Source organism: Seriola aureovittata, chromosome 9, assembly GCF_021018895.1.
Source record: "Seriola aureovittata isolate HTS-2021-v1 ecotype China chromosome 9, ASM2101889v1, whole genome shotgun sequence".
In the NCBI taxonomy this organism is placed as follows: domain Eukaryota; kingdom Metazoa; phylum Chordata; class Actinopteri; order Carangiformes; family Carangidae; genus Seriola; species Seriola aureovittata.
Window position 1 is genome coordinate 12016062 of NC_079372.1, and position 13556 is coordinate 12029617.

At 39.5% G+C, this 13556-nt stretch overlaps 2 protein-coding genes across 4 annotated transcripts in view; one reads left to right on the plus strand and one right to left on the minus strand.

The window, feature by feature from the left end:
- The window catches only part of LOC130174754 (adenylate cyclase type 6-like), a 46223-nt gene extending 40545 nt beyond the window's left edge, over nucleotides 1-5678 (plus strand). For both annotated transcript variants that reach the window (XM_056384946.1, XM_056384947.1), the window contains 5 exons: nucleotides 692-824; nucleotides 940-1203; nucleotides 1325-1529; nucleotides 1638-1762; nucleotides 2826-5678. In XM_056384946.1, coding sequence (XP_056240921.1) covers nucleotides 692-824; nucleotides 940-1203; nucleotides 1325-1529; nucleotides 1638-1762; nucleotides 2826-2954 — 856 coding nt within the window. In that variant the 3' untranslated portion in view covers nucleotides 2955-5678. The remainder of the gene's footprint in view (nucleotides 1-691; nucleotides 825-939; nucleotides 1204-1324; nucleotides 1530-1637; nucleotides 1763-2825) is intronic.
- LOC130174758 (testis-expressed protein 49-like) lies at nucleotides 5474-9556 on the minus strand. Of its 2 annotated transcripts, none has more exons than XM_056384954.1 (4): nucleotides 9421-9556; nucleotides 8596-8772; nucleotides 8354-8468; nucleotides 5474-8243 (listed from the first exon to the last, which is right to left on the minus strand). In XM_056384954.1, exons 1-4 carry the CDS (start codon nucleotides 9509-9511, stop codon nucleotides 8195-8197), a joined length of 432 nt encoding a protein of 143 aa, XP_056240929.1. In that variant the 5' UTR covers nucleotides 9512-9556; the 3' UTR covers nucleotides 5474-8194. The 2 variants fall into 2 exon arrangements, with proteins under 2 accessions (XP_056240929.1, XP_056240928.1); XM_056384953.1 differs by having other exon boundaries at nucleotides 8596-8790; nucleotides 9421-9554.
- Between the last annotated feature and the right edge of the window lie 4000 nt (nucleotides 9557-13556).

The window sequence follows — 13556 nt, forward strand, 5'->3', positions numbered from 1 at the left end:
TACAGAGGGAAATATTGTATTACACTACATATATTTCAACGCCACATTATTAGTCACTTTTTTTATGACTTTATGATTTTTATTATAGATTGAGATAGGATTTTATTTATCCCCTGAAATTTATAAGCTATCCAGTAGTATAAAGTGGCGAAAGCTTGCCTCACTTTTGTATGATGTACACATTAATGTTGCGCTAATTATAATCCAATAATATAATAGTCACTATATTGAAATGGGTCATAGTACATAATAAGTGCTTTTACGTTTGGTACTTTAAGTATGTTTTTTATGCTAATTATTATGTAGGTAAATTTTGAATGTATTATTCACCAGAGTGTTTCTACGCTGTGGTATTACTACTTTCACTTAACCTCCTAAGACCCGAACTCTTGCATGGCGTGCATTTTTAATTTCTCTTTGCTATTTAGGCTGATTGGGACCTGAGAAAAATGATGTCCGCATATGAGGACATTAGTTTTAAATTTCGATTACTGAGTGGCAGTATAATATCCTCACCAGGCCCTTGTTGAAAAAAGTTAGTATTGTGGTCTAGAGAACCCAAAATGTGAGGTCCACATATGTGGACGCCAGGTCCTAGGAGGTTAAGTTAAAGATCTGAGTACTTCTTCGAACAGTTTTCCCAGTTCATAGAATCTGCTTTTCATTAGACCATGAATCTGTCTCTTTGCAGCCCATTTGTTGTGACCAAAGTGTCCCTGAGGGTCATGACTCCAGTCATCCTCACAGTTTTTGTCCTGGCACTGTACCTGCACGCCCAGCAAGTTGAATCTACTGCACGCCTCGACTTCCTGTGGAAATTACAGGTATGTGCAGTGCTACACCACGAAAGTGCGTCATCTGACCATGTTAACTTCGAACAGCATCTCTTCACACTGCTGCAAAAGCTAAATATATCTAATAAAGAACCTCCACTCCCAGGCCACAGAAGAGAAGGAGGAGATGGAGGAGCTGCAAGCCTACAATCGTCGCCTCCTCCATAATATCCTGCCGAAAGACGTAGCCGCTCACTTCTTGGCGCGAGAGCGACGTAACGACGAGCTGTACTACCAGTCTTGTGAGTGCGTGGCCGTCATGTTCGCCTCCATCAGCAATTTCTCAGAGTTCTACGTGGAGTTGGAGGCCAACAACGAGGGAGTGGAGTGTCTTCGGCTGCTCAACGAGATCATCGCTGACTTTGACGAGGTAAAGCTCGTTGAGGCGTATTTGTAAAGCTCTGCGTGTCGTTGTCATTCTGCAGATGTGATTATTTGTAAATTGTACCAATGTAATCACTTTGTGTCATTTGTTTTTTTTCATGTCTCAGATCATCAGTGAAGAGAAATACAGGCAGCTAGAAAAGATCAAGACCATTGGTTCCACTTACATGGCGGCCTCCGGTCTCAATGACTCCACCTACGACAAGGAGGGCCGTACCCATATTACTGCACTGGCCGACTATGCCATGAGACTGAGGGAGCAGATGAAATACATCAACGAGCACTCTTTCAACAACTTCCAGATGAAGATAGGTGGGGAGAATTACTGCTTTCTCGTTGAGACATCACAAAAATGAAAAGAATTAACAGTAGTAAGTAGTAACATGGCAGCTTTCGGTTTGTTTTTTGTCTCATTCCCAGGTCTGAACATTGGACCTGTGGTAGCAGGGGTTATTGGGGCACGGAAGCCTCAATATGATATTTGGGGAAACACAGTCAACGTGGCCAGTCGTATGGACAGCACAGGTGTACCTGACCGCATACAGGTAAGGGTTTTATCCATCTTATCTTAAAAAGTTGACATGATGAATATTTTAGTTGCCAATTTACATTATTTGCACAATAAACACCGGTGTTCATTTAAAGAGGTGTTTCTGGCCACCTGGTGAATTTAAGTCCAATATTCACCCCCGTATCTGCGATTTAGTCTCCATCAACTCCCATAAAGTATCTCACTCTTCAGCTGCTTAATGCTCCACTATGTTCATCAGATAGTCACTGACTTTTTCTGTCTGCTGTTTGGTAGCATACAGGTACTTTTTCTCAGCTTCTTCACTGAAAACAGCTGCCTGCTGCAGCGGCTGGAAAGCAGTGCTGATTGTAAGAGTGAACCCAAACACTAAAGTTAAAGGAGATAAAGGCAGAACAACAAGCTGAATGAGGCTCTACTCTGTAGAGCTGAGGGGAACTGTTTCGTGTTATAAATCTCTGTGGGTTCATCACTACGAATGATCCTTTTCACATTACACATAGTCATTGGGCCCATCGTTAAAACTTGAATATTAAAGCTTCAACAAGCCTGGAAATGAAGCTTGTGCTCGAAAGCAAACCACCCTGTCCCCATGATTCCACCCTCCCTCTGGTCTGCTCCGCCCAGCCCAGCCCTTCCTCAACGTCACGCCATGATAACATCTTCCATCATCTAATACTAGCTTGAAGCTTCTGTGTGAGATGAGCTGTAGACCAAGGGCGAGGCTCGCTCACAAGCTTATCTATCTAATATCTCTGCACTGATGCCAGGCTGTTGAAGAAGCCTGGGTAAGAGACGACCCTTTGACAGCACCTCTCCACACTGACATGTTTTGAAGCATATTTCAACAAGAAGTTACATACTGCAGCTTTAATTAGTGCAGCTTTAAATATTTTTGTCAACTTTGGAATAAAGGTCACTTTACCATGGACAAGCTATAGGATATAAGAACTGAGCTGAGCAGCCTACCACTTGTAAATTTACAAAGAAGATGAGACGGCCAAAAAATGGAAACAATGAACAGTCTCTGGGTCAATCAAAAATATTTATCGGATCGTAACACATTTTTTTTCTCACAGGTGACCACAGACCTCTACCAAGTTCTTGCAAGCAAAGGGTACGTGCTGGAGTGTCGCGGGGTTGTTAAGGTCAAAGGTAAAGGGGAAATGACAACCTACTTCTTGAACGATGGACCACCCAACAGTTAGCAGCCATGGCGGCTGCAGATGCTGGGATGAACCCCTCGGCAAGGACACAGCACCACTGAGCGACGACTCACAGTGTGAGCGAATGGCTAAAAACTAGAGACGCCATCACTTGAATCCCAAGCAAAGAGGAAAAAAAACTTAAGACTTCAAAAGGAAAGCGTTCTTGGATGAGAGGAAAATGTTCTCGTTTGACAGCCATTTTGGCCCACATACATGTTGAAGGACAAGTGTTTTTCTCATGTCTAGCCTCTCTCTCAGGCTTCTTGAAAGATGCAAAGTCTGTTTATTTAAAACAACGCCTTTTAGCCTGTGTCAAAAGAAGATTAACGCTGTACATAAGGCTACTTTTTATTTTACTTTGTGTTTTGTTTTGTTTTTTTTCTGTAATTTTTTTTCACATGAATTATGAACAGGTACTCATATTTTGTTTCTGGATTAATTATTTATTTCAAACTAGATGTTTTGTGCAAAAGGTCCTTTATGATAAAGTGTGAATACATACGTGCACAAATATCCAGTTTATTACACGTTTATAAGTGTGTATGTACATGCATATTTGTGTGTGTATGAATATATGTATAAACTGAGGAGGAATATATTGACCAAAGACTAAAGTATTTACTAAAAGCAAGGCAAGACATGTTTGATATGTTCTCGCTAAAGTCAGCAATGACCACCGCCTCTGTTTTTTAGGCAGCAGGCCTGAACCCTTTGTCTTTTTGCCCGACTGCTGGCAGCAAAGGCTGCTTCATTATTTTCATAAAATACGTAGAATTAATTTATTTTGTCTGTCATTCAGGCAGCAAAGAGCTGATCACATTAACTCTAAATTATGATATTGCCCTCAACCTCTAGACAAAACTACTAAAGACGACTAAGGATGTTATTGGAAGGTGATAGATGAAATCTATATTTTTATCTCTACTCTCTGAGGAGTAAAAGTAGCTCCAGCTAGGATTAGGATCCTCTTCATCATTTCATGTCAGAATGGTTCCTTAGAGCTTGAGCAGCCAGTGTGCAGCTGGTTTCAGCCGTAACAGTATGTTGTCATCCCTTTCAGAAGTATTTTTTGGTGCAAATGGAAATGAAGGAACTTAGATCAGAGAGTTGTCCCAGAGCCATCAAGGGGTGGGGGGATCCTTGGATTTCAACGCAGTGGTACCACACAGCCTGATTCTTCTATGAAGAAGAAATAGATGAAGGAGGTAAATATATATTGATTTTGACTGAATACTGTGCTTTGTAATCCTGAAGGGGCATAACTATTTTCACTGTGAGGTTTTTATGATACAACAAAACTGCTTTCTTGCCAAACATAACCGCTTTGAAGCATGTCTGATTGTGGTATCTTGTTTTCATTTTTGTTTGTTTTAATGTAGGGTATTTTGTATCACTTCTGTATCCATCATTTGTATATTCTTAATGTTGTTATTATAATTATGATGATTCTGATTAATTATTATGCTTATTATGATGATTTCATTCCAATGAATAAGGATCAAAGACCAGCACGCTTTCTTGTAAAATGCCAGTTGTAAAGCTCAAGCTCACTGGTACCAACTGATCAACTGCAGCCAATGAATTCTGCTGTTCAGTCCTAATGTACAATACAGTATTTCAACTGGCGATAGGTATGATCATGTATAGTAAGTAATAACCATTAGCTGCCTTTGCAGCAGAACCCGTGTGGTGTATGCTCACACAAGCATAGCAGTAAACACACACATATACAGATGATTCACTGTGCTTTTTTTTATTTATGCCACTACTGCAGTATTGTAAATCTCAGTCAGGCTTTAAGGTGACCTCTCCCTTCCCTTCCACACATTAAACTTCTAAGTAGTAACAAATGACATCTCTGGTATAACACCATATGAAGAGGACCGGCAGAATTGATGGGCCTGCACACATTTCTTTTATTATTTTCCCCCACTCAGTCTTTCAGCGAAAAGTGAAACTACTAATAGCTGAATTCGATTGCCTTAAGTTAATATAAAATAAATCCTAGACTAACACTGAACAGGAACTGTGCCTGCTTGCCCTGTCTGGACTGCTGATGTTTGGACGGAGAGAAAGGGATAAGGGCTTGTCGAGAATAATTTTCAGTGAACATTCTCATCATTGCAATGATGTTGGTTTCTCCAGCTTCAACTTTTGTAAGTGGGAGAATCAGCCCTGACTTAGCTCTTCCGCCACACTCAACAATGGCAACCAACAGTTGATCATGTTTGTACCAAAGCCAGCTCACGCAGCCTTGTGCTATTGGTCCCTCCTGTGCAATGATATTTGGCCTCAGGCATGGTGGGTGCACCAGAGGACAGTAATGTTAGGGAGATCACCAACTATCACGTGAACTGTGACCAATGAAGAGTGATTCATATAAGCAAAGAGTTTATAGAATGGACATGAGTTTATAAAAATGTGCATTGTATGTATTCTATTTCTATTGGCTGTCCATAGACTTGTGTTGATTGTTAACTCTTGGGATGTTTTTGGGGGAACAGGAGAGGGGAGGAAGGTTGTCCCCATACTACTGAAACAGTGTTTTGCTCAGGCCTGATGAATCCTTCCGTATTTGTTTTTGTTTTATTTGTATTTTCCCTGAGTTGGAGGAGTTGAGAGGGGAGTGTTTTGCAAAGTTGAAGGACAAGAAGAGTTGAGGACTATGACAAAGAGAAAAATAACATTTCCCCTTGAAGAGAAAAATAAAAAAAAATCAATGGCTGTTTGTGTGATCATATATTTACTAATCTTGTTGATTGTACAGAAAATATGTATTACCTGTGGCTAATAGGAAGAGACCCATCATAAATTACACAATAACTTATATTTGTGGTAAATGCCATTGTGAGTTTATTTTACAGTTGTAAAAAGTGTGTCCATTTACATATATAGACTTCTAGATTTTAAAGGATTCTGTGTGCTAACTGTATTATTATTATATATCAACACTAACTGTATTCAATGCTTTGGATGTGTTAAGAATTACCCATGCAGGCCACACAGTTTGACTTTTTTCATGAAAGCAAACATTAATGACAAGATTTTGGCGTATTGGACAACACAAGGCCGCAAACAAAGATATTCTCTATGGTAAGTAACAGTAATTGTAAGAAACATAAAAGAGATGACTTTCTATTCTTCACTCACCATTTTTACAGTGAAATAAACCAATCTCTGAAGAATACGTCTTGGATTCATACGACGGTGGACCACAAGCTGAAGAAATGGACTGCCAAAACAAGGACGTGGTCACAAATGGAAAGAACCTGAGACTTAACTAAGTCCATCAGAGCAGAGCTGCAGGACCAGCAGGACTGCTGATGAACACGTGCCTCCTTGCACCGTCTACAGGAAAGTTACGGTAAGTAGTAGCCTATAGAAATTATACACTTGTACCACCTGTGGATAATTAGTGCACCTTCAGTTCTGCAACTACAGATGCTTATTATTGTCTTGATAAGTCAATTGATCGTCTGGCTCATGAAAGTTCTGAAAATAGTGAGAAATGCTGTCACAGTTACCCAGAGCCCAAAGTGACACCCTCACAATGTTATTTATTTCAACTGTACTTGAATCTAGTGATGGGCAGATTAGCTCCTTTACAGACACCACCATTTTGCACTCACAAGCCTAAAAATAATGGACCCAAAATAAAAAGGTTACTGTTGTTCAGCCCTTTGTTTGCAGTCATAACTCTGGTCTCCTTTGAAGGATAAGTCTCTAAATAAAATGAAAAAGTCAGAATGAGTGGAGAGATACTGAACAAAATTGACAGAAGCACAAACATTGTAGCAATATAGATTTTTGTTCCTAGTCTCCTTTTTTCAGAAAATAACGAATATAAGGCTTGTGCTGGTACCTTTGATGTGGAAAACACTTTGGAGCTTTTGCCAGATATCTGAATTCTTTGTCAACGGCTGTTGCAGTGATATGGGGATGGATAGAATCGGCACACTTAGAGCTTTCAAATAACATGTAATTTGTCAAGGTTGTGTGAAAATCTAGCTTGGTACGGACCAAAACACACCTGAAATACTGCTACCAAGGGAATTTACATTTAAGCATCATATTTTATAAATGCTTTATATTTTTTGTATGCAAGAATCCTAATCTTTAAAGTAACTAATAACTAAAGCTGTCAGATAAAAATAATTCAGTAAAAAGTACAGTATTTCCCTTTGAACTGTAGTGAACCTCAAATTTGTAAGTACTAAGTACTTGAGGAAATGTAGTTAGTTCAATCCATCACTGATAGCTGACAGATATCCATGCCAACAGAGACAGGCATTTACTGTAAGCTTAGATACTCCTGGTCCCACTTCATTCCCATTTCAACCAGAAAGGCAAAAGAGATCTTTCAGTTTCCTGTACTGGTGCACCTCATGTGTACAAGTGACCATGCATTCTTCATGTGATGAGTGTGCTGAGATAGTAAGCTTAGACACATTCATGGTCATCGTCTGACAGTCCACCACAGACCTGACCATGAACTCCAGCAGGATGATCTCCTGATCCAACTGATGTCCTTCACAAATGTTGCAGAAAAGCCCAGCATGTCTTGATTACTGCGGCTTGGAAATTACACAAACAAACATTGTTATTTACTGATTTGAGACCCTTTAGGGTCTTTGCTGAGCAGCAGGTGAAAAAATGTAATCTCAAATCTGGCAACATCAAAAAAAACCTCAAAGTCTATTATCTTCTAAAATTAAGAAGTAGTTATCTTCATTTCTTCCAGGGGGCAGTACAATCTCACTATTTCTAAGGACCAATCCAGCAGTGCTTTGGAACCTGCAGGTCTGGACCCCTGAGAGGTGGTAAGATGACTTCTTATGTCTTATGTTAGTTTGGTTTGTAATATATATGTTTTGAATTCTTTCAAGAACTCCAGTTTGCTTGGTTAACAATGAATTTGTTTAATCTTTTATTTTTCTCCCAATGAGCAACCTGTAGATTTTTGTACCCACCTGAACTCATTTTGAATATTCATACCACTAGACTTCATACAGTACAGTTTTAGAGAGATACTTACTGACCACTCAACAATTACTTAAATGTGAAAAATGAATTCATCATTAATTGATAATGAAAGAATCAACAAAATGAAGCATGAAAAATCTCCAAAAGTAGATCTGCTATCAGTTTAATTTCAGAAATTCTCATTAAAACTGATGCTGCTTCTGTTACATCTGTGTGTGAGTCAAGGTGAAGAAGAAGAAGAAAAACGAGGAGGGCTATCAGAAAAGACTGAACTCCCGGTCTGTCACTGACATTTCTTTGACAAATCTGTGAAAGCAACAAATTGATTGCAATCAGAGATAGATATTACGTAAAAAAAAAAAATAAAAAAAAAAAAAAAAAAAAAATACAATATTAGATTTGGAAATGTTACCCACTTGGTCATCTCACTGTTCTTTCGGGGAAACCGTTTGACTTGCGTCCATTGTGCAGGACTCACCCATCCGTACTGCTGACTGTCCGTCAGAGGCATTATGTACAGCTGGTTGGGAGCTGGGGAAGAGAGGAGACCAAGACTTTGACCAATCTCATTTAATGCACTTGGCTTGTCACTAGGAATACAGCTGTGATCTGTCCATCAGACACTTAAATTATGTGTAACATCTTAATGTCCACTTACATCTGGGTGTGTGAACCCGTTTGACCATCTCTTTGTATCGTTCATGGCTCCCATGGTGTATGTCAGTGCTGTATGGAAGAGGCTGATGGTAAACGCTGCATTTGTCTGCACATGTGAGGGGTCCCTGTTGTTCTTGAAGCGATGGAGGTGGCCCCGCTCTGCTGTTGATCCTAGCATCTTTAAAGAAGTATGTTACTACAGTATACATTACTCATTATTTGGATTACATTAATAAGTGTGTGGCTACTACAAAAGACGCAAGAGATCAAGTTAAAGTTAAACTTGAGTAGTTGTTTTTGCAGTGCAGTACATGGGATTTGATAAATGTTAAAATATAGCATGTTATATACAGTGTCAAGAGCCAAAAAAGATATGAATATGAACACAACACAATTTTCTGACATTTTATATACCAAACTATTACTGAAGTTATCGAGAAAATTAATCACAGATTAATCAATAATGAAAATATGGTTAGGGGACTCTCTTTTTCAATTGACTTCACATTTCTTATTTGAATGTCAATCAAACAACTACAAAGAGACACAAAACCACCACAAAAAGATGCAAAGCCACCAAACTGGTTCTAGCCGATAAAACCACAGAAAATTACCACACAGATATTCAAAACAACTACAAAGAGATTCAAAACTGCCGTAGGAGACATAAACCCAAAACAAAGACAAACCACCACAAACGGATGCACAAACAGACCCAACAGGATGGGTGACTTTTAAAGAGTTAAATAAGTAGCATGTTATTGTTAGCTATGAGCGAGCTAAAGGCGCTGCTTTCCCCCGTGGTAGCAGCTACAGTTCCTCTTACCCTGAGACTGAGACGCTCCTGTAGGATTCACTATCTTTTTATCGCCTATTGGGTTTTGATAACCCAGGTGTGTTAAACCGAAGAAGGCCATAGTCGCACAGTGAGAGTCTACCCACCAAACGAGCCTGTTGGAAACCGAGACACGCAGAGAGACAGACAGTTAAATAAATCACAACTTTTGGTTTAGACGTAACCATGGCAACGCATCCTGCCTACCCGTAGGACTTCGTAATGACGATGACGACTTTTGCTTTCTGTAATATAAAATAAAAAACATTAGATATGTAGCCTACTAATGTATTTATTTGTATTTATTTATAATTTAGCTGGTTTAGTTTAACAGAACTATGATCCCGGAAAATTAAGAGAATCACGATTTATTGATCATCCTAACGTTTCGATCTCTAGACCTCAGTCAGAAGTACTTTAACAGTGTTTACAACAGTTCTTGAATAAGATCACGCTCCACCCATGTTATTTGTGTACATAAATGATCAACATATCCTGGTAGTAAGAAAAAGCCTCTGTAGAGCCTTATTTATGTCCAAGAAACATGGATCCATGATGCGAGGCGATGTTTTGCAACACACAATATGCCACAAACAATGATTTAATACGTGCGGGTTGTTTTCTAATGTTCCACCTGACTTATCCAAACATCTGAAACAAACTTTGCGCTTAACAAGCAGAGAGTACGCGCGTTGTGCGCGTCCCCTAGTAATACCCATTGGATATTTCTTTGTTGTTTTTGTAAGTACGTATGTGACCTGCTTGTCATTTGCGTAAAAATCTCTCATCCCTTAAAAAAAGAAGGGGCCCATCAAGATGTTTATTCTATAGATGTTTATTTTTCTGCTGTGGTAAATGAATTTCCCAGTTGTGGGATAAATAAAGTTAATCTAATCTAATCTAATCTAGAAACCCACTTGAACATTTAAAACTGAGGAGAGACCGGGTGGGTCAAGTTACAGGATTCTGAAGGAAGATATGTCATAATCGCAGGTTTCTTATATGGGGAAAGGTTTACTCGGATGTATTTATTCCCCCAATACATTTGAGGCTTCTTTCTATTCCAAATTGCTTGCTGATTTATCTTCTATTATCAAACCTTTTGTAATCTTGGGCAGGGACCTGAATGCCTGTTTGGAACCAGAGTTGGACAAATGTCCTGTCAAATCCATACGCCCATCCGAAATGGCAGTAGCCACCAGGGAGCTATGCAGCAATTTGAATTTATTTGACACCTGGAGGTTATTGAAACCAAAAGTGAGGGACGTCACTTTTTTTTTTTTCATTTTGAGGCAGGCATTGGACAAGGTTAGAAGCTGTAGTATAAAAGCCATGTCACTTTCAGATCATTTGCTCATTGGACTGTAACTTACAGCTCCCTATTATGACCCCACTGCACAGCATTGGTGTGACTCAACCCTTCCTGGCTCAATAATCCCACCATTTGAACTCTCTCTGTCACGAATGAGGTTAGGCTGGACCCGAATGCAGCCAAAGCAAGAGAGTCGATGAAAAATAGAATCACAAGCCCTAGGTAACACAAGGAACTTGAACAGGAACCAGAAGCATGTGATAATACAAGGAACTTCAATAGGAATCAATAGAACGAGATAACACAAGGAACTTGAACAGGAACCAGAAGAATGAGATAACACAAGGAACCTGAACAGGAACCAGAAGAACGAGATAACACAAGGAACTTGAAAGGACAAACTCACACAGACCACAGAGACTAAATACACACAAGGGAGGCAACGGTGATTGAACACAGGTGAAACACATTAGGGTGGGGCAGACAATCAACTAGAGGGAAACAGGGAAAAGACAGGAAATAAAGACATCAATAGACACAAGGAAAGTAATTATAAAACAGGAAATAAGACATTTTCTGGATGAAAATGACACCTGGCACTGGCTCTCTCTGTCTCTACTCAGCCTTGTTACTAATGAGACGTCTTTGCTTCCAATCAAGGTCAAGAACAGCCCAGTTATGATTAACACACTCAGAACTTGGGAGAAGATTGTGAAGTTCACCCAAAAGGTTCGACTCCAGCCCTGCACCCCATTATACAGAACAAAGCTTTTCCCAGAGGACTGGATACGAACATATTTCCATTCTGGTATGATCACGATATCAGGGTTGTTGGTGCTATGTTCGAGGACGATAAATTATTATCATTTGAACAAATCTGAACCAAATATGTTGTACCACCTCAACATTTTTATGGCCATCTTCAGGTCAGACGTTTCATTAACAATCTTGATGTGAAAGCCAGCCAATAGGCTCAGCTTATGACTCATTCTTGTTACAGTTTTACCATAATAGAAAAATTATATCCTACTTCTATGGAAAACTACAGTCCCTCAATACATGTAACATTGACAGAATTAAAATTATATGAAACAGGGACTTGGGGACTGAGCTTTGAGAGGAAGCATGGTCCAATGCAGTGGAGTCAGTAGGCAAAATCTTTTTGTGCAACAGGCAAACGGAGAGTCAGTACAAGATCCTTCATAGAATACAACACACACCCCAATCTCTCTATACTTTCTATCCTGGGATCTCTCCCCTCTGTGTTAAGTGCAAGCAGGAGGTTGGGTCTAACATACATTGCATCTGGCGCTGCCCTTTGATATTTAGATTTTGGGAAAAAGTCTCACAGGAAATTGATGTAATTTTTGGTAAAAACATACAAATAAATCCTGGTTGGTTTCTGTCAAATCTTTCAGTAGAGGGGATTTCTCTATTAAGTGTCCAGCAAAAACTTCTGATCAAGCTTCTTTTATTAGCTAGAAGGTGCCTTCTATTTCAGTGGATTAAGTCCAGACCTCCAATGGTTAACCAGTGATATGGAGAAATCTTTAAACTTCTTCCAATGGAGCGCTTGAGTTCAGTTTTAAAGGGGAATGAGAGGTCTTTCAATAAATTGTGGGTGCCTTTATCTGGCAAGGCAAAAAACCCAGGCAGAGGCTTAAGATATTACAATTACCTACAGACATGGGCAATCTCTCTATGCCTAATATGTTGTTCTATAACTGGGCCTGTCATGCACGCCACCTCTGGCTGTGGTTACATTCATATATTAAGAGAGAGACCCGTATTGATTCCTGGGCCTGTCACCCTCACTCCCCATGGAGCTTAATCACATGTGAGGCAAAGAAGATAAATCCAGAAATAAAATGTAATCCTATCATTTACAACAGTATCAGGATATGGCATGATATTTCTAAATACCTGGGAAGAAGGAATGTGAAATCCTTACTTTCTCCCATAACCCAAAACCCTGACTTTCCTGCAGGTGTTAGCTCACCTATGTTCCTCTCTTCGAGGGACAAAGGAATTCACGTAATTGGCAAGCTATTGAGAGACAATACATTACTATCCTTCCAGCAGTTACAAGAAACATTCAATATTCCCAAGCACCATTTTTTTTTGGATACTTGCAGATTAGGCATTTTGTGTCTTCACAGACCAGTTCTTTCTCTACTAACATCTCTTACAGTGATGTTGAGAGATTTCTTCTAGAGCGCAAAAACAGAAAACATTTTATAGCTTCATTTTGCTCACTTCTGGGTTCTTCTGTCACATACCATTTACCAGACATCTCTCATTGATGGGAAAACGACTTGAACAATGAATATATAGAGGATGACTGGCAGACAACTATACGCCTGATCAAGTCCACATCTACTTGTGACCGGCTGAGAGAAACTCAGTACAAGATACTTCACAGACTGCATATTACTCCTGTTGTTTTAAACAAAATTGACCACTCCATTTCTCCTCCCTGTACCAAGTGCAACTTAGAAAGGGGGACGTATTTCCATTACTTTTGGGAATGTAAACTGATTTCCAGATTTTGGACACTTATTTTAAAGGTAGTCAGTGGGATTTTCCTCCTAGGCCTCCCCTCTAGGGACCTACATCTCACTGCATCACATTATAAGCTCTTTGAAAAACTCCTTCTAGCTGCTTGAAAGTGTATACTGCAAAACTGGATCAAAACTCTTCCACCTAGTGTCACCCTTTGGTACAGAGAGATCTTTAGTATCCTCCCTCATGAAAGGTTGGAAGCTGTTGTGAAGGGTAAAGATGAGTTATTTTTCTTCCTAGGTTACATACCTGC